The 26210-nt window shown below is 43.8% G+C and overlaps 1 protein-coding gene across 5 annotated transcripts in view; it reads right to left on the bottom strand.

The window, feature by feature from the left end:
- The window catches only part of DISC1 (DISC1 scaffold protein), a 488958-nt gene that overhangs the window by 3434 nt on the left and 459314 nt on the right, over positions 1 to 26210 (bottom strand). For all 5 annotated transcript variants that reach the window (XM_069572613.1, XM_069572615.1, XM_069572614.1 and 2 more), the window contains 2 exons: positions 10149 to 10265; positions 1431 to 1589 (listed from right to left, as the gene is read on the bottom strand). In XM_069572613.1, coding sequence (XP_069428714.1) covers positions 1449 to 1589; positions 10149 to 10265 — 258 coding nt within the window. In that variant the 3' untranslated portion in view covers positions 1431 to 1448. The remainder of the gene's footprint in view (positions 1 to 1430; positions 1590 to 10148; positions 10266 to 26210) is intronic.

The raw sequence follows: 26210 nt of genomic DNA, 5'->3' as shown, positions 1-26210 counted from the left end.
CTGAGTACAGCCCTGCCTCACTGAGTACATTACTGGTTAACTGAGTTCAGTACTGCCTCACTGAGTGCAGCACTGATTAACTGAGTTCAGCACTGCCTCACTGAATACAACACTGCATGACTGAGTACAGCACTGATTAACCAAGCACAGCAGTGATTAACTCAGTATAGCACTGATTATCTGAGTACAGCCCTGCCTCACTGAGTACATTACTGGTTAACTGAGTTCAGTACTGCCTCACTGAGTGCAGCACTGATTAACTGAGTTCAGCACTGCCTCACTGAATACAACACTGCATGACTGAGTACAGCACTGATTAACCAAGCACAGCAGTGATTAACTCAGTATAGCACTGATTATCTGAGTACAGCCCTGCCTCACTGAGCACTATACTGCCCTGAAGCTTTCCATTTCCATGTCCTGCCTGATCCTGGGTGAGACTGGTTCAGGGGAATATACGAGAGGCTTAAACATTTAAATAAGTTCCCAACCCACTTATGGCCCCTACTCCTTTTCTGCTCTAGTTGTCAGTGAATTTCAGCAAGTCCTGATGAAACATCAGGGACCATCCTATAAAGATAGGCATTGCCACAACAGGAAAACCAGAGGGCTGGGGCTCATGATAGGCTGTCTCTTTAAAAATACCTTCTGAAATTTTTGATCTTAATTCTCCTGAGATGATAGAGAATCACAGGAGAAGTTAAGGTGAAAACCTGTTATTTCCAGATTCTAGGGTTAATTAGCTCCCTTATACATGCGCCTGTAGGAAAGTGTAGCAGGTATGATGAGAGAGACATGTATGCTTTCCTTTTTTATAAGTTCTTAAATCAGGAGCTATTTTAAGTGCAGCAGAAAGCAAGATAATGCAGGGAAAGATACATCTTTCTAGCAGAATTCACCCCAACTTCTGTCTAATGAGGTTTCCTTGGTGGTTCAGATGGTAAGGAATCTGCCTGCAATGCAGGAGACCCAGGTTTGATCCCAAGGTTGGGAAGATTCCCTGGAGAAGGGAATGGCAACCCATCCCAGCATTCTTGCCTGGAAAATTCCATGGACAGAGGAGCCTGAGGGGCTACAGTTCATGGGGTCGCAAAGAGTTGGACACAAACCGAGCAACTAACAGTTTCACTGTCTGTCTAATGCGGTCTGTAACGGAGAGATTTTTTTCAAATCCTCTGCAGGATGCTCTTGTTAATGACACAGTAAAAGTGTCTCAGACTGACAGAAGGAAATCAGCAGATCACCTCCCCCCCCACCCCCCGCCCTGCATATTCCAATCTGCAAACTCCCCTGAACTCAGCCCCAGGAGAGAGGACCACCTTCGGCTGGGCATCCAGGCTGCACATCTCCATAATGGGTTCAGGCACACTGGTTATGCACAAGGGATGGGAGAGGCCCCCAGCACTCATGCTGATAACACTGTCACTCACCCTCCGTCCTGTCAGGCCTCAGGACTGTGCTTCCCGGACGCCAGCTGTCACACAGGAAGCTGCAGCCTCCCTCTCCCCCGCCTCCTTTGCTGGCTGGAGCTGCAGGGCCATGGCCTGGAGAGTTTCCTTCACCATCTGGAGCTCCCCCTTGAGAGACTGTGCGCACGTTGTTAAGGAACACACGTGAAGGTGATGGGCGGCCCCTGCAGCCTCCCAGGGATCTGCTAAGAGCCACGTGCCTGCTGAAAGCAGATGGGCACTGCCCTCTAATTGCAGTTTCAAGTTCCTCCAAATTGGACCAATTAAATATTAATACAAATGTTACACTTCTTTTAAGAGCAACTGCAGTTCCTACAAGGCCCGAGGTCATTGACTGTCTCAAGGAAGGTTTCCAACAGGAAAAGGAAGAGTCAGCTTTTAGGCTGAGACAGATGGCAAGCTAGGATGCTCCACAGAATATGGTCTGCGTGACTGTACTCCTGCTAAGCCCCCTACTGGGGTGGGGGCCCCTGGCACATCCAAGTGCTCTGACAGTGGAGAGGAAACAAGCCTGGAAACCAGAGTCTCCTGGAGAAAGCCAGGACTGGGCGCCAGCACGGGTCCACACTCAGTCATGAGTTACAGTGCCTGTCGGCCACTGGCCAGCCTTGTCACCTTGTGTAAATCATTTTGAATCTCAGTTTTCTCCTGAAACGATGACTTCAAAACCCCTTGGGTTCTAATCTGCTGTCGTGTGTTATTATGCTCTAGGGTACTTGTAAAATAGCCATTCAGGGCACTAGAGATTTGACAGAAGGCAGGGAACTTGCATTCTCTGAGTTGGCTAGTTGGTTGATACATTTTTCTTTAAACTGTTGGGCTCTTAGTTTCCTAACCTGTAAAGTTGTTTCTCCTGTAGATAAAGCAATCACAGAGAATTTAGCAAATAATCCTATGGAATAAATAATATGACTACCATCCTTTAAAGAGATGAGCTCTCTTCTAGGTGTTTAAGCTCAGGAACATTTAACCAATGGCTGTCTTCCTGTCTGTCCACAGCTTTTCCTGGCGGACCTGCAGTCAGAACAATTCTAAGACAAATACAGAATGAGTGGTGGATCAGAGTCTCTTAATTTAATAAGCAAACTAATTTAACTTCATCCACCAGGAGCTTAAGAAACACAGACACATGTAGACGCCACTTACATGCTATTAAGTCCTCACAAAAGCTCAGATGACTTAGATGTCACTAGATCAGATATGCAGAAAACAGAAAGCTCTAGGCTAAGCAGCTTGCAGAAATCTTCCCACTCAAACTGCCTACATCTACTACAATGTTGTTTTATCCAAATACGATGTTGATGCAGTGTCAAGAGATCGAGATACCTTTAGGTTATGACTATAGGAAGCTTTCTGTTTTCTTTTTTAAATAAGGAATTCCAAAGGATCCTGGGAATTATGCAAATGAACCTCACCTAAGCAAAAATCGCTGAGCCACCCTGACAAGGCTCTGGCAGTTATTTTTGCTCTTGAAGCCTCACTAGACTTCATTGTTTACCTAATTTACATACATCTACTATGATGATTCACTCCTTGCACTTGAACTTGAGGGTGGGGGGGAACGAGGGTGGAGTTGAGATCCAAGAGAAGAAAGCATCCAATACTTGTCTTTTTCCTTTTTTAAAAGACTTCATTTTCTTCTATTTCTCTGAACAGCTCTGTTAATCTTTAGCGAAAACACATATGACTTTACACAAGCAAGAACATAAGTGGTCCCAGACCAAATACCAAGCTGCCAATTAATCACAAAGTTAAGCTACGTTTATAAAGAATGAACGTAGAGCTTAAGCAGTTTATGAATCCTGACAAACTCCTGAGACATCATTACCTCTGATAGGCAGTCTGGGACGACAGGCCCCACTCTTGTGATATGCTGAATGACAACCAAGGTTTTTAGAGAGAGAAACTGAACCAAAATCAACTGCCTCTTAAAGAAGTCATAAAATGTCTCGTCATAAAATGTCCAGCACTGGGAGAACACACTGAAAACGGGTTTTGAAAAGAAAGTGAGGGAGAAGCCACAAAAGAAAAAGACTGTTATACAACGAAAATAACACTCAGACAATAATCTCAGACAGTCTCAGCCCCTCAGACAATGGTCTCCAGGGACACAGGGAGGAATGAGAAGATGGAGATTTGAGGATGTGCCCATCAGCTCTGGGAAGCTGGCAAACCATCCAATGCTTTCATTATCTTACTTATAAAATGCAGATTTTCCTGACTGCTCCCCCAATAAGTTCATAGTTAAAGCCGACTGATATTTGACCACGTGTTTTGTGAAAGTTCTGAGGAAACAGAGTAAAACTTCAGTGCTGGAATTTATGTATACGTGACAGAGGTGCTCGTTACATCTAGGTGCAAGAAGATGTCTACAAGGGGTTAAATGATTCTCAGTATGTCTGTGCTCTAGCAGCCTCTCAGCCAAGTGGGTATTTCATTCTCTGTAACAGATAAGCCCCCAAAGACCTGTGTGCAGCTGAGAAAATCAGCACATAAGTTTCAACAATGGCACAAGGACTGCCATACCAGTATCTTTAAAAACCCCTTTGAACCCGAGACCGCCTTGCTATAGACTACAGGTGTGTTAGGCAAGAGTATTACTTCTTTAAAAAATATTTTTACAATTAAAAAATGTTTTTAAAAATTTTGGCTGTGCTGGGTCTTCGCTGCAGCACATGTGCTTGTGAGTTTTGCCACATGGGCTTGGCTGCCTGGAAGCAAGAGAGATCTTTGCTCCTTGGCTAGGGATTGAATCCACCTCCCCTGCATTGAAAGGCGGATTCTTAACTAGTGCACCAGCAGGGAAGTGCCAAGAATGTTACTTGTTGATAGTAAAATTGTGCAGACTGTGTTCGCAATGAATAAAGGCACGTTTCACACGTGTCTTTCGGTGCTAAGACAACACTGCCCTTTAGGGCAGCCGTGTCCAAAGATCCTCAGATTTTTTTCAAAGGGGTCTTTTGTTTATACACCAAAAACAATTGAGTATTTTACTGCCGATTGTGATTCTAAGCGATCATTTTATTAGCTGGGTCAAACGATGGTCTTCAGTTCATCTGATCCCCTTTGCTTCCAAAAGAAGTAAGTTACTCATTTGCTAAATTATTTTTTCCTTATCAACAGTGATCCCTTTGCAGGCCCTGTGGCCACAGTCCTGAGAACTTTCCTTCATTCCCAAAGCTAAAAGTGAGGGGCCCAATTGTTGACGAGCAAAGAGGAAAGCCCCGCCCACAGGCAGCAGCCTCAAAGGGTGTGAAGACTGCGCAGGCGCACTTCCTGCGGTGCCGCCCAGGGCCAAGTTCACCCGTGCTACGCCTGCAGTAGGAGCCGGGTGTCCACACCTCTCCTGGGCTCCCGCGCCTCCTCTTCCCATTCCACTCCTTTTCGTGGGGACCAGAGGGAAGAACCGCGGCCCCCATATTCGCATCAGACTAGTGGCACACAACGGTCAAACTGCAGTGTCTTAGGGTCTCAGTTCTTTCATCTATGATCCCGTGATGACCACAATCCCTCTTCCAGCTCTTCAGTTCTAGAGGATGAAAGCATTTGCAAGGAGGCAGGAGCAAGTCCCCCAAACTCCCATTTCCTTTGTCAGTTACAGCTGCATGTTTTAAAGCTGAACCAAGCAAGGGCTCTTAAGCTCATGTGGCATTTTGCACGTATCTGGATGTATTTAGAGTGTTTGCATGCCATCAAGCACCACCAAGACTAATGGATTGGGCACCACGCATTCCAAGTAAAGAGAAAGAACAGAAATCCAGGAGGGTTTCCTGGACATGAATGCAAATGGAACCACAGATAGAATCAGTCTGTGCCGTCTCATCTAGGATTCAGAGGCGGGCAGAACTACCCTGGGGGCTCTGAGATAGGCTCAGTGTCCCACTCCTAGGCGTCCTTCTTTCCTTCTGAAAGTGTGTTGTACAAGATGAAGGAGAAAGAGAAAAACCGCTGCTAAAACATCCACCTAACCTAGACGGTTTTCGGTTAAAGCACTATGTACGTGGAAGAATGATTCCATCCCCTCAACATGTTTTTTTCAAAACACAACTGCTAATTAGGATCCAAAGTGACTGTGAAATTATACTACAGACTCAGACAAACACTCCTGGAAATCCCGGCTTGAGTGGCAGTGAAGTCGCACCTCCCGTCCTCGCCTTAGATGCCAGGCGTGAGTCACCTCTGTGGCGCCGGCTCTTCCAATTAACGCTGCAGACTCTTCTCAGATGCTTGCCGTGTGCTTCCTGATGGGTTGGTGCTGTTACTCGGTGTGATTTAGTGAGCCTGTCAGGAGGATGAAGAGACACGGCCTGTCTTCTCCCCTTCCTCCACTCTGTCAATCCAGGGACTTCTTCATAAAAACGAGAGACTGCAAGTCAGCATCCATGGCCTTGATGTTAAATCAGGATGCCCAGAGGTTCTGCTGGGAAGGTCAGCCCCACTGCTTGTGACTGGCCCACCCTCTCCTGATGCTGCAGCCCAGGGCTTTCTCGCACTCGTGGCTTATGCAAAGTTCCGGGCCTCTGCATCTGGAGTGTCCAAGGCTTGAATCTTCTGGACATGGACATTGATGTGGGCTCGAATTAATCATGTTCGCTCTGCAGCCTACACACAGGAGGATCTGGCAGAGTCCTTAATGGAATCAAACAAAAATACTACGCTCGCTGGGAAATTCTTTCCTGTTGTTGACGGCAAGCTGTTTCTTTCAACCGCACTCAGCTCTGTCTCTTTGATCAAGAATGGAAACACAAACCAGTCGGAGCCTGGCTGGAGGATTTCAGCAGCCTCTTTGAATCGAGATAAGCTCTCATTTGAAACAAGAGCTTCGGTTTGTGTAAGAAGCTTCAGCAGTGCCTTGTAAATGTGTCCTTCTCTCTCAAGGCACCGAGATCCAGTAAGCGCCACTGTTTGAATTCAAAGATACCTTCTTTGTATTTACTCTCAATCAGTGACACAGAACAAAGCCAGAGGTGCAGAGGAAAGTCTGCATTGAAGTCCATATTGTGGTGTAAATTTTATTGGTGGAGGGTGACTTCAGTACCTAAACCAGTGTTTCCCAACCCTGGTTTGACATGTTGCCTCTACGTTTCCATTTATTTCAGCAAGGACCAGCAAAATTCTCAATAAATATATCTTCACTAAACACCTCTTATTAAAGCTTAACATTTTGATAGTAATTGTGTGTTCCACAGAATAAGCCTGTCCAGCTACTTACAGGCCTCCTGATTGGCCATGAAGGACCATGGGTTGGTGGATGGATGCTTTGCCATTCGTCAGAAATGATCTTGGACAGTCATGCAATTTCTAAGCCTCAGTCTTCTCAACTATCAAGTAGAAATAATAATCCCTATCTGTCCATAGAAATTTTATCAGAATGAAATGACTTTTCATATAAGTCACTGTAGGGTTACCAATAAGTTCTCTCAAGGATTTGTTACAAAATGACTGAATCAGTCTATCTTGAAACCTCATATAAAAATGGGATGTGGTGTGATCTTGTGACACTGACAATGAAAATGTTTTTCTACCTAAAACCAAGCACTTAGCCATGACTTCCCAGGTGGCTCAGACGGTAAAGCCTGTCTACAGTGTGGGAGACCCAGGTTCAATCCTTGGGTCGGGAAGATCCGCTGGAGAAGGAAATGGCCATCCACTCCAGTACTATTGCCTGGAAAATCCCATGGACAGAGGAGCCTGGTAGGCTACAGTCCATGGGGTCACAAAGAGTCGGACACGACCGAGAAACTTCACTTACTTATAAGAACTGTGTTCAGCACATCTCCTGAATATTACCCATTTAACTCAAATGAAAACCTTAGTGAGTGCATGCTCAGTCACTTCAGTTGTGTCCGACTCTTTGTAATCCTAAGGACTGAAGCCGCCAGGCTCCTCTGTCCATGGGATTCTCCAGGGGAAGGATACTGGAGTGGGTGATCGTGCCCCGCCCCCCCAGAGGCTCTTTCTGACTCGGGTCGAATCCACGTCTCTTACATCTCCTGCACTGGCGGGCAGGTTCCTCACTTGCGGCACCTGGGAACCTACAGGTACATGTTGTTATCTGACGTTAGAGATGCTTATAGAGGCATCTCTAAACCTATAGAGACCTGTATGCAGGTCAGGAAGCAACAGTTAGAACTGGACATGGAACAACAGACTGGTTCCAAATAGGGAAAGGAGTACGTCAAGACTGTATATTGTCACCCTGCTTATTTAACTTCTACACAGAGTACATCATGAGAAACGCTGGACTGGAAGAATCACAAGCTGGAATCAAGATTGCTGGGAGAAATATCAATAACCTCAGATATGCAGATGACACCACCCTTATGGCAGAAAGTGAAGAGGAGCTAAAAAGCCTCTTGATGAAAGTGAAAGAGGAGAGTGAAGAAGTTGGCTTAAAGCTCAACATTCAGAAAACGAAGATCAGGGCATCTGGTCCCATCATTTCATGGCAAATAGATGGGGAAACCTTGGAAACAGTGTCAGACTTTATTTTGTTGGGCTCCAAAATCACTGCAGATGGTGACTGCAGCCATGAAATTAAAAGACACTGACTCCTTGGAAGGAAAGTTAGAACCAACCTAGATAGTATATTGAAAAGCAGAGACATTACTTTGCCAACAAAAGTCTGTCTAGTCAAGGCTATGGTTTTTCCATTGGTCACGTATGGATGTGAGAGTTGGACTGTGAAGAAAGTTGAGCACTGAAGAAGTCATGCTTTTGAACTGTGGTGTTGGAGATGACTCTTGAGAGTCCCTTGGACTGTAAGGAGATCCAACCAGTCCATTCTAAAGGACATCAGTCCTGGGTGTCCATTGGAAGGACTGATGCTAAAGCTGAAACTCCAGTACTTTGGCCACCCCATGTGAAGAGTTGATTCACTGGAAAAGACCCTGATGCTGGGAGGGATTGGGGGCAGGAGGAGAAGGGGACGACAGAGGATGAGATGGCTGGATGGCATCACTGACTCGATGGATGTGAGTCTGAGTGAACTCTGGGAGTTGGTGATGGACAGGAAGGCCTGGCGTGCTGTGATTCATGGGGTCACAAAGAGTCAGACCCGACTGAGCGACTGAAATGAACTGAACTGAACTGATAGAGGCATTATCCACTGTCCATGATCCCATTGCTCCTGAATCTGGCTTGGGAACACTAAAAGCATCCTATTTATACACATCTCTGTCCCCTCTCAGCCTCTTTCCTACTACCCATATCTATTAAGGAGAAAACCCAATTCTCCAGAATCAAACTAACATTTTTGAAAATTTCTAAATGAGAAGCTAACACAGACCTCAAATGCAGCTGTCAGAACTGCTACCTGAGCCCACCAGAAGCTGGGGGGTTTTCCCACCGAGGAATAAGCCCACCTGCTGGCCAGGAGCCGTTCGGTGTGCACTGGCCCTTGGCAGGACCCTGCTCCCAGATGCCCAGCTGCAGACTGTCACTTGTCCATCTGCTGGAGGCCACACTCCCCTAACAACTGCTCAAATCTGTGGGATCCATGAACATGAAATAAACAAAAGTGAAAGGCAAAGATACTGCTACTCTTTCTTTGGCCAGCTTTTTAATGAGAGCTTAAATAACAGTCTATTAGGGGCAGGGAGTTACAAAAAAACAGAATGTCTGCTTTTAAAAATGTACCTTGAGCAATTGGAAATAATCACTGATTAAGCTGAAAAAATTTTTCCTGCTAAATTCAATAAGCAAGGTGAAAGATTTCAGGTTATAAGGAGAAAGGAAACAGAACGCTGAATCCATCATTAGACTGTGGATCTGAATACTTGTGATTATGGTTAATGCTTGACCATTCAAATCTCTTTAAACACACATACATATTCCAGATAAAGTCTGATAAGAACTCGAATTCTGAAAAGACAGCAATGAGAAATAAAGTTCAAAATGGCCACATTTCTCACAAATACATCTAATAAAAGTCATACTACTGAACGGAAAGGATAAATGAACAAAGAAGTACTTTCATCTAGAGAAGTTTCAACTTATGAGTAAATACCTTAAAAAAAAATACAGGACCAAGCTGTATACGCCTTCATCCATCCTGCGCGCACTCATCTGCCCTCCGAAGAGCTAACCAGGGACAAACCATACACTGATTAATATGAGATTCAGTGCTTCACGTGAACAAACACCTCAGCCAGTAGTTTCTTGTGCCATCTTGCTCACTGGCAACTAGTTTTGATAAAGGGATTTGCGGATGTGACAGGGAATACATGGAATCTTGTATGAGAAAAAACTGGAAGGGAGCGATATGAAGTCCCACTAATGTGATACAAGAGGAAGCTGAAGATGGATTTGGGTTTCTCGGTATTCAGAAAGCCCCTAGAAAACCGAGGCAGTCAGACTCACAACCATCTGAGCCCCACAAACCCAGCTGCACAGCCCCAAAACTACATTTTTCTTTGGCCTAATTTTGTGCATGTCTGAATTTCTTTGGTAATTTTTAGCAGTCAGGTTTAGTCATCAAAAATGCCAACTTACCAAAACCTAGAGAGAAAACATCGCATACTGAATAATCTCAGAGACCAGAGGTGTGTTGAACTCTAAATACCAGGAGTATCTATTGGTTTCCATCTGCTGAGGCATAGGAAAACTGTGCAATTTTTTAAGACTTTCTTTTACAAAGTAACCTAACAGGTGCTCCACCTGCAGGATTAAAAGGATATGAATGAGATCTTCATCATGACTGTGGATTGCCATGTGCAGCTGATCTTCTAAGTACAACAGCTTCTTGCCTATGGTTTCACATTTTTCTCCAAGTTCCGCTGAAAAGATGTAAGATTCCTGGCCAGGGAAAAAGAAAAATATATCATTAGTAAACTACAGGTATTTTCAGGGCTATGAACACATCTGTGATTTATCCAAGGGTCCACAAAGGGAAGACTCCCCAACACAGCTCTGCTACCTTCTGCATCCCATTGGAATCATGCCAGAAACTTTGTCTTCCCTGGAGGTCATTCTTGAGAATGGCAATTTCAGGTTATTACTGAATGATAAGCTGTATCTACATGACTCCACAGTTTATCTCCTGCATCTGGTCATTTCTAAGACTTCTACCCAGTATACCAACTCCTAAAGTGCATTTATCAAAGGGGAAGCCTAGGTCTTTGAACTGCATTCATGGGCAAACTCACACTGGAATAGGAATGCTAACCAAAGAGATGCTGACCTGTAAGAACAGAGAGATGTTCCTTCAGGGGCACAGGGCTCTAATAGGGCACTGAACATGTATCTGTACACTAGTCACAGTCCCTGAAAGCTACAATATTAAGAAGACTTTTTAATGATTTTTAAAAACTTTTATTTATTTTTTAATTGAAGGATAATTGTTTTACAGAATTTTGTGTTTTCTGTCAGACTTCAACATGAATCAGCCACAGGTACACCCATGCCCCCTCCTTCCTGAGCCTCCCTCTCATCTCCCTCCCCATCCCACCCCAGCCCCTGTTTGGGTTTCCTGAGCCATACAGCAAATTCACGTTGGCTATCTATTTTACATATGGTAATGTAAGGTTTTCCAGTGGTCATGTATGGATGTGAGAGTTGGACTATAAAGAAAGCTGAGTGCCGAAGAATTGACGCTTTTGAACTGTGGTGTTGGAGAAGACTCTTGAGAGTCCCTTGGACTGCAAGGAGATACAACCAGTCCATCCTAAAGGAAATCAGTCCTGAATGTTCATTGGAAGGACTGATGCTGAAGCGGAAACTCCAATACTCTGGCCACCTGATACCAAGAGCTGACTCATTGGAAAAGACCCTGATGCTGGGAAAGATTGAGGGCAGGAGGAGAAGGGGATGACAGAGGATGAGATGGTTGGTTGGCATCACCGACTCAGTGGACATGAGTTTGGGTGAACTCTGGGAGTTGGTGATGGACAGGGAGGCCTGGCGTGCTGTGGTTCATGGGGTCGCAAAGAGTTGGATATGACTGAGCGACTGAACTGAACTGAACTAAGTTTCCATGTTACTCTTTCCATGCATCTCACCCTCTCCTCCCCTCTCCCCATGTCCATAAGTCTATTCTCTATGTCTGTTTCTCCACTGCTGCCCTGCAAATAAATTCTTCAGTACCATTTTTCTAGATTCTGTATGTATGCATGAGTGGGACTTCCCTGGTGGCTCAGACGGTAAAGCGTCTGTCTACAATGCAGGAGACCTGGGTTCGAGCCCTGGGTTGGGAAGATCCCCTGGAGAAGGAAATGGCAATCCACTCCAGGACTATTGCCTGGAAAATCCCATGGACAGAGGAGCCTGGTAGGCTACAGTCCATGGGGTCGCAAAGAGTCGGACACGACTGAGCGATGTCACTCACTCACACGATATTTCTCTTTCTCTTTCTGACTTGCTTCAGTCTGCATAATAGGCTCTAGGTTCATCCACCTCATTAGAACTGATTCAGATGCATTCCCTTTTACGGCTGAGTAATATCCCACTGTGTGTGTGCACCACAACTTCTTTATCCATTCATCTGTCGATGGACATCGAGGTTGCTTCCATGATCCAGCTACTGTAAACAGTGCTGCAGTGAACACTGGGATACATGTGTCTTTCTCAATTTTGGTTTCCTCAGGGTATATCCCTAGGAGTGGGGTTGCTGGGTCATATGGTGGTTTTATTCCTCGTTTTTTAAGGCATCTCCATACCTTCTTCCATAGTGGCTGTATCAATTTACATTCCCACCAACAGTGCAAGAGCACTCCCAAGAGACTTTAAATGCCAGAAGACCTGTATTATATGTACGGTTGCTATCACCACCAGTGCAAGGACTCTTTTCCCTCTCTCACACCAGGGTGTAAGCCCCATAAAAGAAGGGACAAGTCATGCCAGGCCCCATAAGAGCTCGGACGATGATGGCTTGCTTGCTGCTAGGCTCAGAGCTCCTGGCACATGGTAGGCACATGGCAGGCACATGGCATTCATTGTTTCCATGAATGAATAGCCAAGTCTGGGACCTCCCGCCTTCTGGAATGTTTCCCCTTCACACTTGTATATAGTACATGAACCAGAAGAGCCCTCTTTATGTCACTTTTCTGTATAAAACCACCATGTGGAGAGTAATAATGAAGGTTACTTAAAAAATGAAAAACAGAGCTGCTGTATGAACCAGCCATCATACTCCTGAATGTATATCCAAAGAAAACCGTAATTCAAAAAGATGCATGCACCCCAGTGTTCATAGCAGCACTATTCACAATATCTAAGACATGGGAGCAACCTAAATGTTCATCAACAGATGAATGGATAAAGAGGAAGTGGTCCATATATACACAATGGAATATTACTCAGCCATAGAAAGGACAAAATAATGCCATCTGCTGTATGACTGGACCTAGAATCTTTACTATACTAAGTAAGTCAGACAGAGAAAGACAAATGTCATATGATGTTGTTTATATGTGGAATCTAAGAAAATGATACAAATGAGCTTATCATAAAACAGAATCAGACTCACAGACATAGAAAAAAGACTTATGGTTACCAAAGGGGAAAGGGGGAGGAGGGATAAATTAGGAGATTGGGATTAACGTATATATACTACTATACATAAAAATGGATAAACAAGGACCTACTGTGTAGCATAGGGAACTATATTCAATATCTTGTAATAACCTGCATCATATAAAAACAATGTACATTTCAAGTTACACAGTGTTATATGTCAATTATATCTCAATAAAACATAATAAGTAAATAAATAAGCAGCAAAAAGAGAGCTCAGAATTTAAAAGTAACCAAAAGTAAAACTAATATTTTTCCAACTAATGGTGAAAGTCCTAGAAGGTATATAAAAATAATTTTGCCTAGGGAAAAGAATTGAGATATCTATTCAGATTAAATTGCAGTTACTGAAAAAGCTATAATTAATGGCTAGAAAAGAAACAACAAAATGCCCAGGTGTGACAATATTTTAAAAGTCCTTAGAGTTCACAAGTTGTATAATAGTATAATTGGAGTCCAAAAATAACCATTTAATCAAGATATGTAATTTAACATTCACTATATCAACTCCAGAATTCCCTAAAGTTGATATCCCAAATGGTCAACTACATTAGAAGAAAACAGTGCAGATGAAGTACCCATAACTACCGTAAATACTGAAGACATCTAATATATTATAAATTAATATATGTACAGAAAACTTAGTGACAACATACAATTTTGCAGACAAATGGACACGATTATACAAGAAAGCATGTGAAGCATAAGTGAAGGTTTGTTCCTAACTGAGCATAGAAGTGATGAGGAGAAAACAGTAAATATGTAAAAATCACATATGCATGTATATTTTACTGCTCTAAAAGTGGTAACATTGTCATTCAAAGACGTAGAATTACGGAGTAGACAAATTACATGGAAGCTGAGACAACGGGCAGTGAGTAATGGCACAGTCATGCCTGAACTAAATGAGACACCAAGAGAAAGAACATCTGGAGAAAAGTGATTGACAGCAGTGAAACCGCAAGCCATACGCGACGGAGAAAAATACAGTGTGAGTGGGGAAATATATACGACGGAGATTACGCTTTAAAGAGGCACAAAAGCAAAGAATCAGAACATGAAGCTAAGGAATTTAAAACACTCTTTGATGGAATCAAATGATTCAATTTTCATCTTAGGGCTAAAACAAATAGAAATCAAAGCTAAATTAAGTCCATTTAAAATATGGCTTTACATATTCCCCCAAATACATAATTCCTGCCTGTTTTTATTTTTAAATTATGTACAGATTGATAGTGATTGTGTGAATTTGGAAAAGTGATTTAAGACCATATAGAAAAACTTTGGGCTTTCCTGATAATGCTAGTGGTAAAGAACCTGCCTGCCAATGCAGGAGATGCAGGTTCGATCTCCAGGTCAGGAAGATCCCCTGGAGAAGAAAATGACAACCCACTCCAGTATTCTTGTCTGGAAAATTCCATGGACAGAGGAGGCTGGCAGGCTACAGTCCATGGGGTCGCAACAGAGTCAGACACAACTTAGCGACTCAACAACAACAGCAAAACTTTAAATTATTTATAGTCTATGATTCAAAAGCCCCTTTATTGGAATTTATCAAAAAGAAAATTTATATATTTAAGTTTTTCAAAAATTTATTAAGCATTTTAATAAATATAGAAAATCTCTACCATATGTGTTAAATAAAAATTTATTATTATTTTAGTAATACAAAAGTAATTGCATTAAGAGTACAAGAAAGAGGAAATAACATGTGTCCAACAATAAAGGGAGTGGTTAAAATAAGTCCTGGTATATTCAATTTGTACTTAGCCATTAAAATCATTTTAATATAAGAATATTTAATAATGAGGAAATACTCAAATATTAACAATTATTTGGAGGGCCAGCATTATAGTACATTTTTATTTTCTTCTCAATGTTTTGTTGTATTTTCCACATCTCTGAAAAGAAAAAAGTCACTAAGAACATTAATTCAGGCCATAATGAAAAAGTACGGAAGACATACAACTGAATATTTTTTAAAAAATGATTTTAAAGCTTAAAAAACACAAGAAATAGAAAACAGACATATGGTTACTAAAGGGGAAAGGCAGGGGATAAATTAGGAGTATGCAGTTAACAGATACAAACTACTCCAGATAAAATAGATAACCGACAAGGACCAACTGTATAGTATAGGGAACTATTTTTAATACCTTGTAATGACCTATAATGGAAAATGTAACAACTGAATCATTTTGCTATACATCTGAAACACAACTTGTAAATCAATTATACTTTAATAATTGAAAAAAAAAAGATTAAAAGGCATAAAGAGGCACAGGGAAACGAACTCAGTGAGATCAAGGTTCTCTGATCAGTAACAGAAGAGCTGACTGGCATTCTCTCATGGGACTGCCTCTTCAAGTTACAGAATCTCCACCACACTCCTGCACAAATCACTACTGACAGATTCTGATCCTGTACTGAAAGGACACTAAATGTGACCTGGGCGTTAGTTGAATGGTTTATGGCTTTACCATAATGCTCTCATATGGAAGCATGAGAATGGAATTAGTTTAAGACCTAAACTGAGAAGGGACAGCTAATGAGAGGGAAGATTTACATATTTTATCAATCTGATAAAAAATTCTCCATCATTCAAAGAAATTCCATCTGTCCACAGACGGCCAGATGGACCCAGAGTCGTGCGCATCAGTCAGACAAAGCTGTGGACGTCCTGCCTAGGGACCACAGCCTGGAGGGGCCGGGTACAACCCCCTTGCTGTTCCCCTGCTGAGCCTAGGCAAGGCGGAATGTGTGGGTGGCCACAGCAGTATGGCCTTCCAGAACCTTACCTGTGCTGCCAGGAGACAGACTATTATTAATACTTCTCCTCCTTGAACCTGGCTGGTCCTTTAAGGATCCTCTGGAGCTGACATGCCTGACTTCCAGGTCAACATCCTAAGAGGTGCTATGTCTTCTCAGATCACTTGCCCTGGAACCCAGGGTCCATGTCGTGAGGAAGCCCAAGTCACTTGGATTGGCCAGGTGTAGGTGTCAGGCTGAATGCCCCAGCAAAAGGCCCAGTCAATAGCCAGGTACGAGCGGGACTGAGCCTTCAGACAACTTAAGGACCTGCCTTCAAGTGATTCATTAAACACCCAGACGATGTGGGGCAAAGACAGTCCTCCTCACAGGTCCATGCATATATGAAGTTTTTTTTAATCACTAAGCTGAGCGTTATGTGTTAAGGATCATAGTAGCTAAAACATGGGTATATACCACATGGGAGCCTGCATGAATGGACAGGACCCTTGCACAACATTAGCAGGAGGTATCCCCTTCTGGTCCCCAGACCAATCAGATCTTGAAGTGCACTAAAGTGCTAACACCCAGACTTGTCTCAGGGTTGGGAGCACCTAGCTGTGCTGGGAACTGGAGCCATGAGCCTGAGAAGAATAAGGAAAAGATCTCAATGAGTGGTCACTGCTGTTGGCCACTGGTCCCCAGATCCCCGAATTCTGGTCAAATATGCAGGTGCATAGTCTGAATAGCATTATTTGCTCAGGATGTAACCAATGGGAGCTAGTTTCCCTCTAGCTTTGGGGAAAATGACTCTTTAGTGGATATGGTACAGCAAGATGCTTCCTCGAGAGGCAGAAGTGTACTAGATGAATGGATTCCTGTCTCTAGATCTCACAGCCCCCTTGGGGACACACTCACTTCCTAGGATGAAGAACAAAATCGCCATCCTATGTAAATCCCCAAGGATTACCTCCTCCTAGGAACATAAGTGTGTGTGTGCTCCACTGGCCCAGGGTGGCACGGTGTTGGCGGGAGGCATCAGGCCTGTTACCACTGTATCTCTCTTGCTTTGAGAACACTTTTCTCAAGTACGTCCTTTTTAAGTCATTGGTTTTTAGGCTCACTATACAGAGGTCCCCTGGCAGGAGAGCAGGGGGATTCACTGTCAACTTTACCCTAGTCTCTAATTTTACCCATAGTATTTGCCTAACCTGTGATGGAATAGGGAGGGACACCAAAAGGGATTTGGGTAGGGTTGATCTAGGGCAGGACTGAGAGGTCTACAAAGTGATAAAAGAAAGAAATCAGAGAAGCAAACAGCACCAGAAGCTGTCTCTTGTCTTCCTTGCTGCTGCTGCTGCTGCTAAGTCGCTTCAGTCGTGTCTGACTCTGTGTGACCCCATAGACGGCAGCCCACCAGGCTCCCCCGTCCCTGGGATCCTCCAGGCAAGAATACTGGAGTGGGTTGCCATTTCCTTCTCCGATGCATGAAAGTAAAAAGTGAAAGTGAAGTTGCTCAGTCGTGTCTGACTCTTAGCGACCCCATGGACTGCAGCCCACCAGGCTCCTCCATCCATGGGATTTTCCAGGCAAGAGTACTGGAGTGGCGTGCCATCGCCTTCTCCGCTTCCTTACTGTGGCTGATTCACATTCATGTATGGCAGAAACCAACATAATATTATATAGCGATTATCATAATAATCGATTAAAAAAATCAAATAAAAAGGTAAAGGAAATAGGAGCCATAGAAGGGCTTTTGTTTGCTTGTTAGTCTTAACAGAAAGGGAACATTTTTTCAAAGCAGTTTGTCTTTCAACAGCTCTTTGGCAATGCTGGCATCTCTCTTTAAGCCAAAACAAGTGCATTCTTTAAGCAGTGCACTGCTCCTGAGGCCCCAGCTTGGGATGTACCTGCAAGAAAGTGGAGTCCCTCATTTTCACTCTTGCCTGTTTCCCAGGACATCACATGCAAGCGTGCACAAAGGGCCACCACAGTCAGGGCTGCTAAGAATGTCACAGGTGCCTCCCCAAGCATCTTCATGCCTAAGCAGAGAGAATTGGAGCTGGTAGGCTTAGGAACTTAAGTCTCATCTAATTCAGTTCCTCCTTATACACACATCAGAAGCATCTCTAAGAGTCTTGTGACTTGCTGAAGGTCACACAAAGAGAAAGTGGTGGGTTGGAGTCCAAGACAGAGGTCTTCCCACGTCTAGCCAGCTCTTTCCTCTGGATCTGGACTTAACCATGATGCAAGGAGGTGGGGTGAGGGACACAGAAAGGGATTTGTGCAGGGCTGACCCATGGCAGGACTGAGGGGGCTACAAGGGATGACAGAAAGAATCAGAGAAGCAAACAGCACCAGAAGCTGTCTCTTCTCTTCCTTCCTCCCTCAAAGCTTGGCAAAGTCTGTTCTGTTTCCCAGAGGGCTCAGCCTCACCCAAAGAGGTACCCCCTCCATGACTTGCATACACATCACCTAGATGTTGGTGATGATGGCAACCAGGACAATCTGGGATGCAGTGGTGAGCGAGGGATCTTTGGTCTCCAAGGCCATGAAACCCAAGGCTGGAGGCAGAGGACAGCAGGTGAGTCACATGGGAAGGATGGCCAGTTTTCCTTTCTGAATAAGAACATGTATCTGCGTGTTCAGTTGCTCAGTCATGTCTGATTCTTTGTGACCCCATGGACTGTAGCTGGCCAGGCTCCTCTCTCCATAGAATTTTCCAGGCATGAATACTGGAGTGGGTTTCCATTTCCTACTCCAAGGGACTTGCTGACCTAGGGATGGAACCCACATTCTTTACCACTACCCCTCTGGGATTTGAGAGCCTTAACTGCCCATCTTTCCCATCTACTTGCCAGATTCCCAGTGAACATTTTCTGAACCACATTCAATAGTTCTTCATGCACTGGGCTCCTCTCAGTGTGAAACTGGTAACATTTGCCCCCACTTAGTTATTAAATTAAAAGTGGCCCCCAAAATGTTACATGACTATATGACTGATACTTGAAAATTAAAATATCCCCTACTACAAAATCATTGGTATTCCTGGCTGAAATGGAGCTCTGTAGTATTTGCAATTCTGAACAGATAAAGTACAGGTTGTTTGGCATTTCAAAGTGGCTTTGAAAACTCTCTAGTAATTTGTCCCATCAGGCAGTCTTTTCAGCCATTCAAATTATTATTTTTTTCTTTCTACACATTTATTCCATCATTTAGCCCTAGGAGTACCTATTTTCACCACAGGCCGGAATGAAAAAAGCTATAGCAGGAATAGGGCCTCTTACTGAGCTTTTCCCTTCTCTGCCTGGCGGATGCCCTCTCTCCTCTTAGAAGCCCTGCAGACCCCACTTCCTCCAGGCATGCTCCTGAATCGCTGAATCTCTTACCACTCAACTCCAGGCTAGGGTGTTCCTCCTGTACCATGGACAGAACTTCTCTCACATGTATGCACCTGCCTATCTCTCCAACTAGATGGGGGTAGAATGGGGTCCTGCCATCCCTGGAATTCCAGTGCAACTTGCCTAGCTCTCAAAAGATGCTCAGGACACATTTGTTGAAGCAAGGAATGGAGACTTCTTTTTTGGCAGGTCTTAAGGAAGCCATGCGGTTTCTCAGCCTGCCATGGCCAAGGCCGCCTCTCGCCACCAAGTGTGTGAGATGTCTCTAGATTCAGTCCCTCCCCTGGATGCAGCCAAGAGCAGCTCGCCTGGGATGATCTCCTGCCTCTAGGGCAGCGAGCGGGTCTTGTGTGTCTGTCCCCGCCCTTCCACACACTCTTGCCTTTTATCAGCCTCGAGAAGAGCCCTAAATCTTCCCTCTGTCCTTCCACACATGTCTGATTCGGTAGCCCTAACTTGGTCAGGCAATATTTCAAAGAGAATTTGCGTAACTCACCTCATGATCAAAACCCGTACACTTGAGTGTTCAGGCAAAAATTTCCAGCTGTGTTGAATTAGGGCTGATGTCAAATTTCTGTCCTACTCACTAAACTGGGGAAGCATGATTTAAAACAGAAAAAAGGATTTCCTTTGTTGGGCAGGATTTTCTCATTAAAATGACTTTCTAAAAACATTTATCTAGAAAGGTTTATACTTGGATCCAAAAACGCATTCAGTTGCTAGCCTGAGCAGATGCCTGCACCCCACACACTGCTGAAAACCACACTCACAGACTCCATGGTCAGGCTCTCCAAGGACTTTATTACTTAGTGAATTTCCCATAAAGAAGACTATGTCCTTGCCTATGAAATTTGGAAGATATAAATATTTAAAGTTTTAAAACTGGAGCTCATATTGAAAGGGAAGAGGGGGACTTCCCTGGAGGTCTAGTGGTTAAGACTTTGCCTTCCAATGCAGCGGGCGCAGGTTCGACCCCTTTTTGGGAAGCTAAGATCCCACACGCCTCATAGCCAAAAGCCAAAACATAAAACAGAAACAATATTGTAACAAATTCAATAAAGACTTTGAAAATGGTCTTCATAAAAAGTACTAAAAAAAAGGGTAAGGATTAAATTATATTATAACAATAACTGCTTTGATAAGAACAGGTATCTGGTAACATCTCATCTGGCTACATCTAAAGTGATGAGAGAATCATATGTATCACACACACACACACACACACACACACACATTATTTCCTGAATAAAAATGTATTTGGAATAGAAACTGTTTAGGTTACATTGTTAGTTAGGTAAGTACTGCTGTAGCTACCAACTTTCCTTATGCAAGACTGCCACACCTAATATGCTTTCAGAAATGTTATCCATCAGTGGCGACCTGCTGCAGACTTGAGCAGACCGGCTCCACCTTGGGTTAAGTCACTGGATAAAGAACATTGAAATAGCTGATGTTTTAAAACGCTGACAAAAGTGGTTCTAAAGGGCAAGGCAGTATGATGTCTGAAATGATAACAAGTAGCAGGACAAAAGAAACCTGATAACTGAGGTAAGAAGCCTTGCTGTGATTTAAAAATTAAGCTGAGGAAATCAACAAGTACCCTTCAGGACCATATCCCATGTGAGAAACACATTATGCTGGGCGATGTGCTTAAGGAACTCATCAGTATGAATGAATGGACAAAGAAGACATGAGCACATATATATATTCCATTACATATGTAACGGGGCACTACTCAGCCACGAAAAAGAATGACGTAATGCCATTTGCAGAAACACGGATGGACCTAGAGATTATCATACCGAGTGAAGTAAGCCAAAGACAAATACCTTATGACATCACTTATACCTGGAATCTAAAAGAAGATGCCAATGAACTTCTGTACAAAACAGACTCACAGACATAGAGAACAGACTTACGGTTACAAAAGGGGAAAGAGAAAGGAATAAATGAGGCATTTCGGATTAACAGGGCTTCCCTTGTGCGGGTAAAGAATCCACCTGCAATGCGGGAGACCTGGGTTCAATCCCTGAGTTGGGAAGATCCCCTGGAGAAGGGAAAGGCTACCCACTCTAGTATTCTGGCCTGGAGAATCCCATGGACTGTATAGACCATGGGGTCGCAAACAGTCAAGACACGACTGAGCGACCTTTACTTTCACTTTGGGATTAACATATATACACTACTATATACAAGATGCACAATAAGGACCTAATGTATAGCACAGGGAACCATATTCATATTTATATTCTTGTAATGATTTATAATGGAAAAGAACCTGAAAAAACATATGTATCTAATGGAATCGCTTTTTAAACTGGCCTATAATTGTTTTACAATGTTACGTTAGTTTCTGCTGTATAAAACATGAATTATACATATGTATGCGTATATCCCCTCCCTCTTGAGCCTCCTTCCCATGCACCCCATCCCACCCCTTTAGTTCATCACAGAGCGCGGACCTGAGCCCCCTGTGTTATTCAGCATCTTCCCACTGGCCATCTGTCTTACACACAGTAGTGTTACCTATTGACTGAAACACTTTAAATCAGCTATACTTCAATTTAGAAAAAAAGAAAAAATTAGCCATCAATATTTCCCACAGTTCGTGGCCAGGACCTGTGCTAACAGGGAAGGCCTCTGACTTGGACAGCCCCCTCTCTGCCCTACCAGCCTACTCAGATCCCTACTTTCCCTGGCATGTAGTAAGGCAACAGCAATAGAGGCCTACCCATAAAAATATCTAATTCCTGCGGTGAAAGTCACAGGCTACATCACAAAGAAAGGACAGGTGACAGAGTACCTGCATTTATGGACTGCTGAGCCACAGCAGTACTTATGTTTCAGAATCAATTAAAAATCCTGCCCTGCACACATGCATCCTTACAAACCAAGATGGATCTTGAGCCTCATGATGTTTGTTCCGTTCTTAAGTTTCATCCCTTCTCCTATAGCTTGAGGTAAACCAGATGTGATTACCACCATCCATGAGCTTAGCTGATGCATTAAAGCATTTCCTTAGTTCAGTATTAAAATCACAGCCTTAAATATGTTCCTTTGGGCTGTTTTCCAAAATACAAGCTTGGCAAATACATTCCAGAAATGCTATATGGTTTTCCTTTTTCTATTGATCACGTAAAGAATATTTACCTCGAACTGCTGTCCAATACCACAAAGGATATCTTTCACAATCTATTTGAAATCGATTTTGTAAGTATTTGTGTTTTCACATAAATGCTGAGTTCTGCAGTCGTTATGTAATGCCAGCAAGCAGAGAGGCTCATGGTATGTCACTAACGGTACATCGTTACTACTCCATAAGACACATGTATTCACCCAAATATACAGACTATATGGTTACACCTTGAGCAAGTGGGTATTTCTTTTAAAAGCATCCAGATATTGTTGGTGGTAAGGAAAGCATCTGAAATATTTAGATGTCTGTCTTTAGGTCAGAACAACAGAGAAGGCAATGGCACCCCACTCCAGGACGCTTGCCTGGAAAATCCCATGGATGGAGGAGCCTGGTGGGCTGCAGTCCATGGGGTCACTAAGAGTCGGACACGACTGAGTGACTTCACTTTCACTTTTCACTTTCATGCATTGGAGAAGGAAATGGCAACCCACTCCAGTATTCTTGCCTGGAGAATCCCAGGGACGGGGGAGCCTGGTGGGCTGCCGTCTATGGGGTCGCACAGAGTCGGACACGAATGAAGCAACTTAGCAGCAGCAGCAGCAGCAGATCAGAACGAGCTGAATCGTCAATTAATTGTCTTCAAGTATCTGCACACTGAGTCGGGGGAATATCCCCTGGAGAAGGAAATGGCAACCCACTCCAGTATTCTTGCCTGGAGAATCCCATGGACAGAGGAGCCTGGTGGGCTATAGTCCATGGGGTCACAAAAGAGTCAGACACGACTTAGCAACCAAAGCAATGAAATGACAAATCTGCATGCTTATTTCAAAGAAGACACTAAGAAATGAGTTCCAAATAGAACCATTAATAGAACAAAAGATATGGCTGAAAGAAGAAGTGGCCTGGTAATTCATGTATGCTCATTGGCCTGTGGTTTCTAGCTCACATGAAAGGCAAGCTTTAGAAAGCCCTATTTCCTACTCTGGTCTGCTTCCTTTGACACACCAATGTTGCATAAGGCCAAACTGTACTGGAACCTTTGGAGGAAAAATCTATTTGTAAATGAGATTGATAGCATCAGTGAATACCTAAACAATCTGGTTAACACAAGACCAGATTCTGGTGATGGCAGCATAACCTCTAAGGTCCTTCTGCGTGAGAAAATGAAGACAGAACACCTGTGGGGGGATTGCCTTTCAGGGGATGTGTCCTGCGTGTGTGTGCGTGTACGTGCGTGCTTGGTCATGTCCAGCCCTTTGGGACCCCATGGACTGTAACCTTCCAGGCTCCGCTGCCCATGGGATTTCCCAGGTAAGAATACTGGAGTGGGTTACCATTTCCTTCTCCAGGGACTCTTCCCACCCGGGGAATCAAGCCTGTGTCTCCTGCATTGGCAGGTGGGTTCTTTGCCAACTGCATCACCTGGGAAGCCCTGCCAGCCGCCTGTCGCTAAGAAGTACTGAAATACAAGGAGCTCAGACTCAAATGCCAGCTTCCATTTGTGTTCATCTTAGATTAAAATTGTTTTGAATTTCTAAATGTTTTTCTGTGGGTTATGCAACTATGACATGACTAGAATCACTGCTTTGAACAGAGCATTAGTACACTTTGCAGAGATGTAAAAGCCTGGATTCAAAATCTCTCAGTTTCTCAAAGGAAACTGTGTACAAGCGTACCCGTCCTCACCACCCAGCCTGTGACCGGCCTCTCTCAACCCCTCAAGTGTTCATCAGTCAGTGACAAGGAATTTCCAAGGTGAAGGAGGCTCCGAAGGCCCCGAGGTAGTTTTCCTCAGAAGCACAGAACTATTTTTAATTAGTAGAAGAGGCGCCACAGTTAGGCCCTGGAGCGAAGAGAGTGGTTCCGTAATTTTCCAAAAGCAGGGAGAGCAGGCAGATCAGAGGCATCCACTTCCTCTCCTTGGGCAGGAGGCTGGCAGGCAAATAACATCAATTAACTGAGAGAAGCGGCAGGAACCGGTTAAATGGTGGCCTAGAAGCCCCCTCCTCCCACCTGACAGGTGTCTGGGGCTCGGCGCCCTCCCCTGAAGCCAGGGGCCAAGGCCAGGGCCAGGGTGGTGCCGGTCAGCCTGCCAACTTCCCATCCTACTGACGGAGTTTCTTCTAAACCTTTCGGTGCCAGCCGTACTTAAAATTCTAATGACATAATTTAAATAAATACTATGTAAAGCAATGAAATATTAGTGGGAAAGAAGAGGAGTTCCTGTCTCCCATCTAAACCATGTTGCAAATCTTGGGAAAACTCAATAATATTTAAGCAGGGAGGGACTGAGGACTGTTTTGTAAGTGTTCTAGAAATTTCCAAGCCTCTTTAAAGAAACACTAACTGGAAATTTGTTGATGATGCATTATTGGTGAGGTTTCTCAAGAAGAGCCATGGGAAAATCCAGTCAGGAAAACCTGTACAAACGTGTGCCAAGCCTTGGTCTTATAAGTAGTAAAAATTAGTAGATAAACTTAAAAATTTCAATGCACATATATCATTTTTTACAATTCTCTGGCTCTTAAATCAATCAATCAATTACCAATCCTCATGGCAACCTAATTGCTTCTACTGCTCTCCTCTTGGAGGTAAGGAGGTTGGGTTTGCAACACAAAATACTAAATTGCCAAGTTTTCTGCTTTCTCCTCAAAGGCCTTAACAGAAAGAGAAAAAGCAGCTAACGATTAAGTAAGCATTCTACCCGGGGGGTTGTCTCACAAATTTCAAGTGAGAGGAGCTACCAAGTGCATGTGAACGGATAAAGAAGTTGTACATATGTGAACGGATAAAGAAGTTGTACATATATACAATGGACTGTTACATAAAAAAGAACGCATTTGAGTCTGTTCTAAGTGAGGTGGATGCTAGAGCCGGTTATACAAAGTAAGTCAAAAAAGAAAGACAACTATTGTATATTAATGCATATATATGGGATGTAGAAAGATGGTACTGCTGAAGCTATTTGCAGGGCAGGAATAGAGACACTGACATAGAGAACACACTTGACCCAGTGGAGGCAGGAGAGGCTGGGGCGAGTGGAGAGAGAGGCACTGAGACATCTGCATCACCATGTGTAAAGCAGAGCCAGTGGGAAGTTGCTGCATAACACAGGGAGCTCAACCAGCTGCTCTGGGACAGCGTGGAGGGGTGAGATGGGGTGCGGGGTGGGAGGGAGGTTCAAAGACGAGGAGACGTATGTAACGTATGGCTGATTCATGGCGATGTATGGCAGAAACCATACAATGCTTTACAACATTGTAAAGCAATTATTCTCCAATTAAAAATACAAATACAAAAAAAGAGGACATGTAGTTCAGGCCCTGCTCTGTTTACCTTGCTTCACTGGTGAGGCTGCTGCCCTACTGAGAGCTCAGGGGAGCCAGGAAGTGATGGGAAAGACAGAGAAGCAAAGTTGCATCTGCCAGGACTGGAGAATAAGCCCTTCAACCACCACAGATGTTTCTAGAATTATAAATCAGTTTAAGATGGTGAGGACACACTTCACCACATATTGGTTTCTTCAGCTTTCCTTTCATGTGAAATGGAATAAAATGACATTGGGAGACATTGGCAATCATTTTTGGAGACCTATACGATAACGAAAGGGCTTCCCTGGTGGGTTAGATGGTGAAGAATCCACTGCAATGCAAGAGACCTGCTGGGTTCCATCTGTGGGTTGGGAAGATCCCCTGGAGGAGCGCATGGCAACCCACTCCAGTTTTCTTGCCTGAGAAATCCCATGGACAGAGGAGCCTGGCGGGCTACAGTCCATGGTGTCACAAAGAGTCGGCTACAACTTGGAGACTAAACCACAACCACAACAATAATAACGAAAACTGTAAGCCAACTAGATTTCAATCACAAAACAGAAACTAACAGCATAAAGTTACCCTGTATCTTACTGCTAATGCCCTTTACTGCAGACATCTTAACACCCTGGCT

Source organism: Ovis canadensis, chromosome 25 (genome assembly GCF_042477335.2).
Source record: "Ovis canadensis isolate MfBH-ARS-UI-01 breed Bighorn chromosome 25, ARS-UI_OviCan_v2, whole genome shotgun sequence".
In the NCBI taxonomy this organism is placed as follows: domain Eukaryota; kingdom Metazoa; phylum Chordata; class Mammalia; order Artiodactyla; family Bovidae; genus Ovis; species Ovis canadensis.
This window is presented reverse-complemented; position numbering and strand designations above follow the sequence as displayed.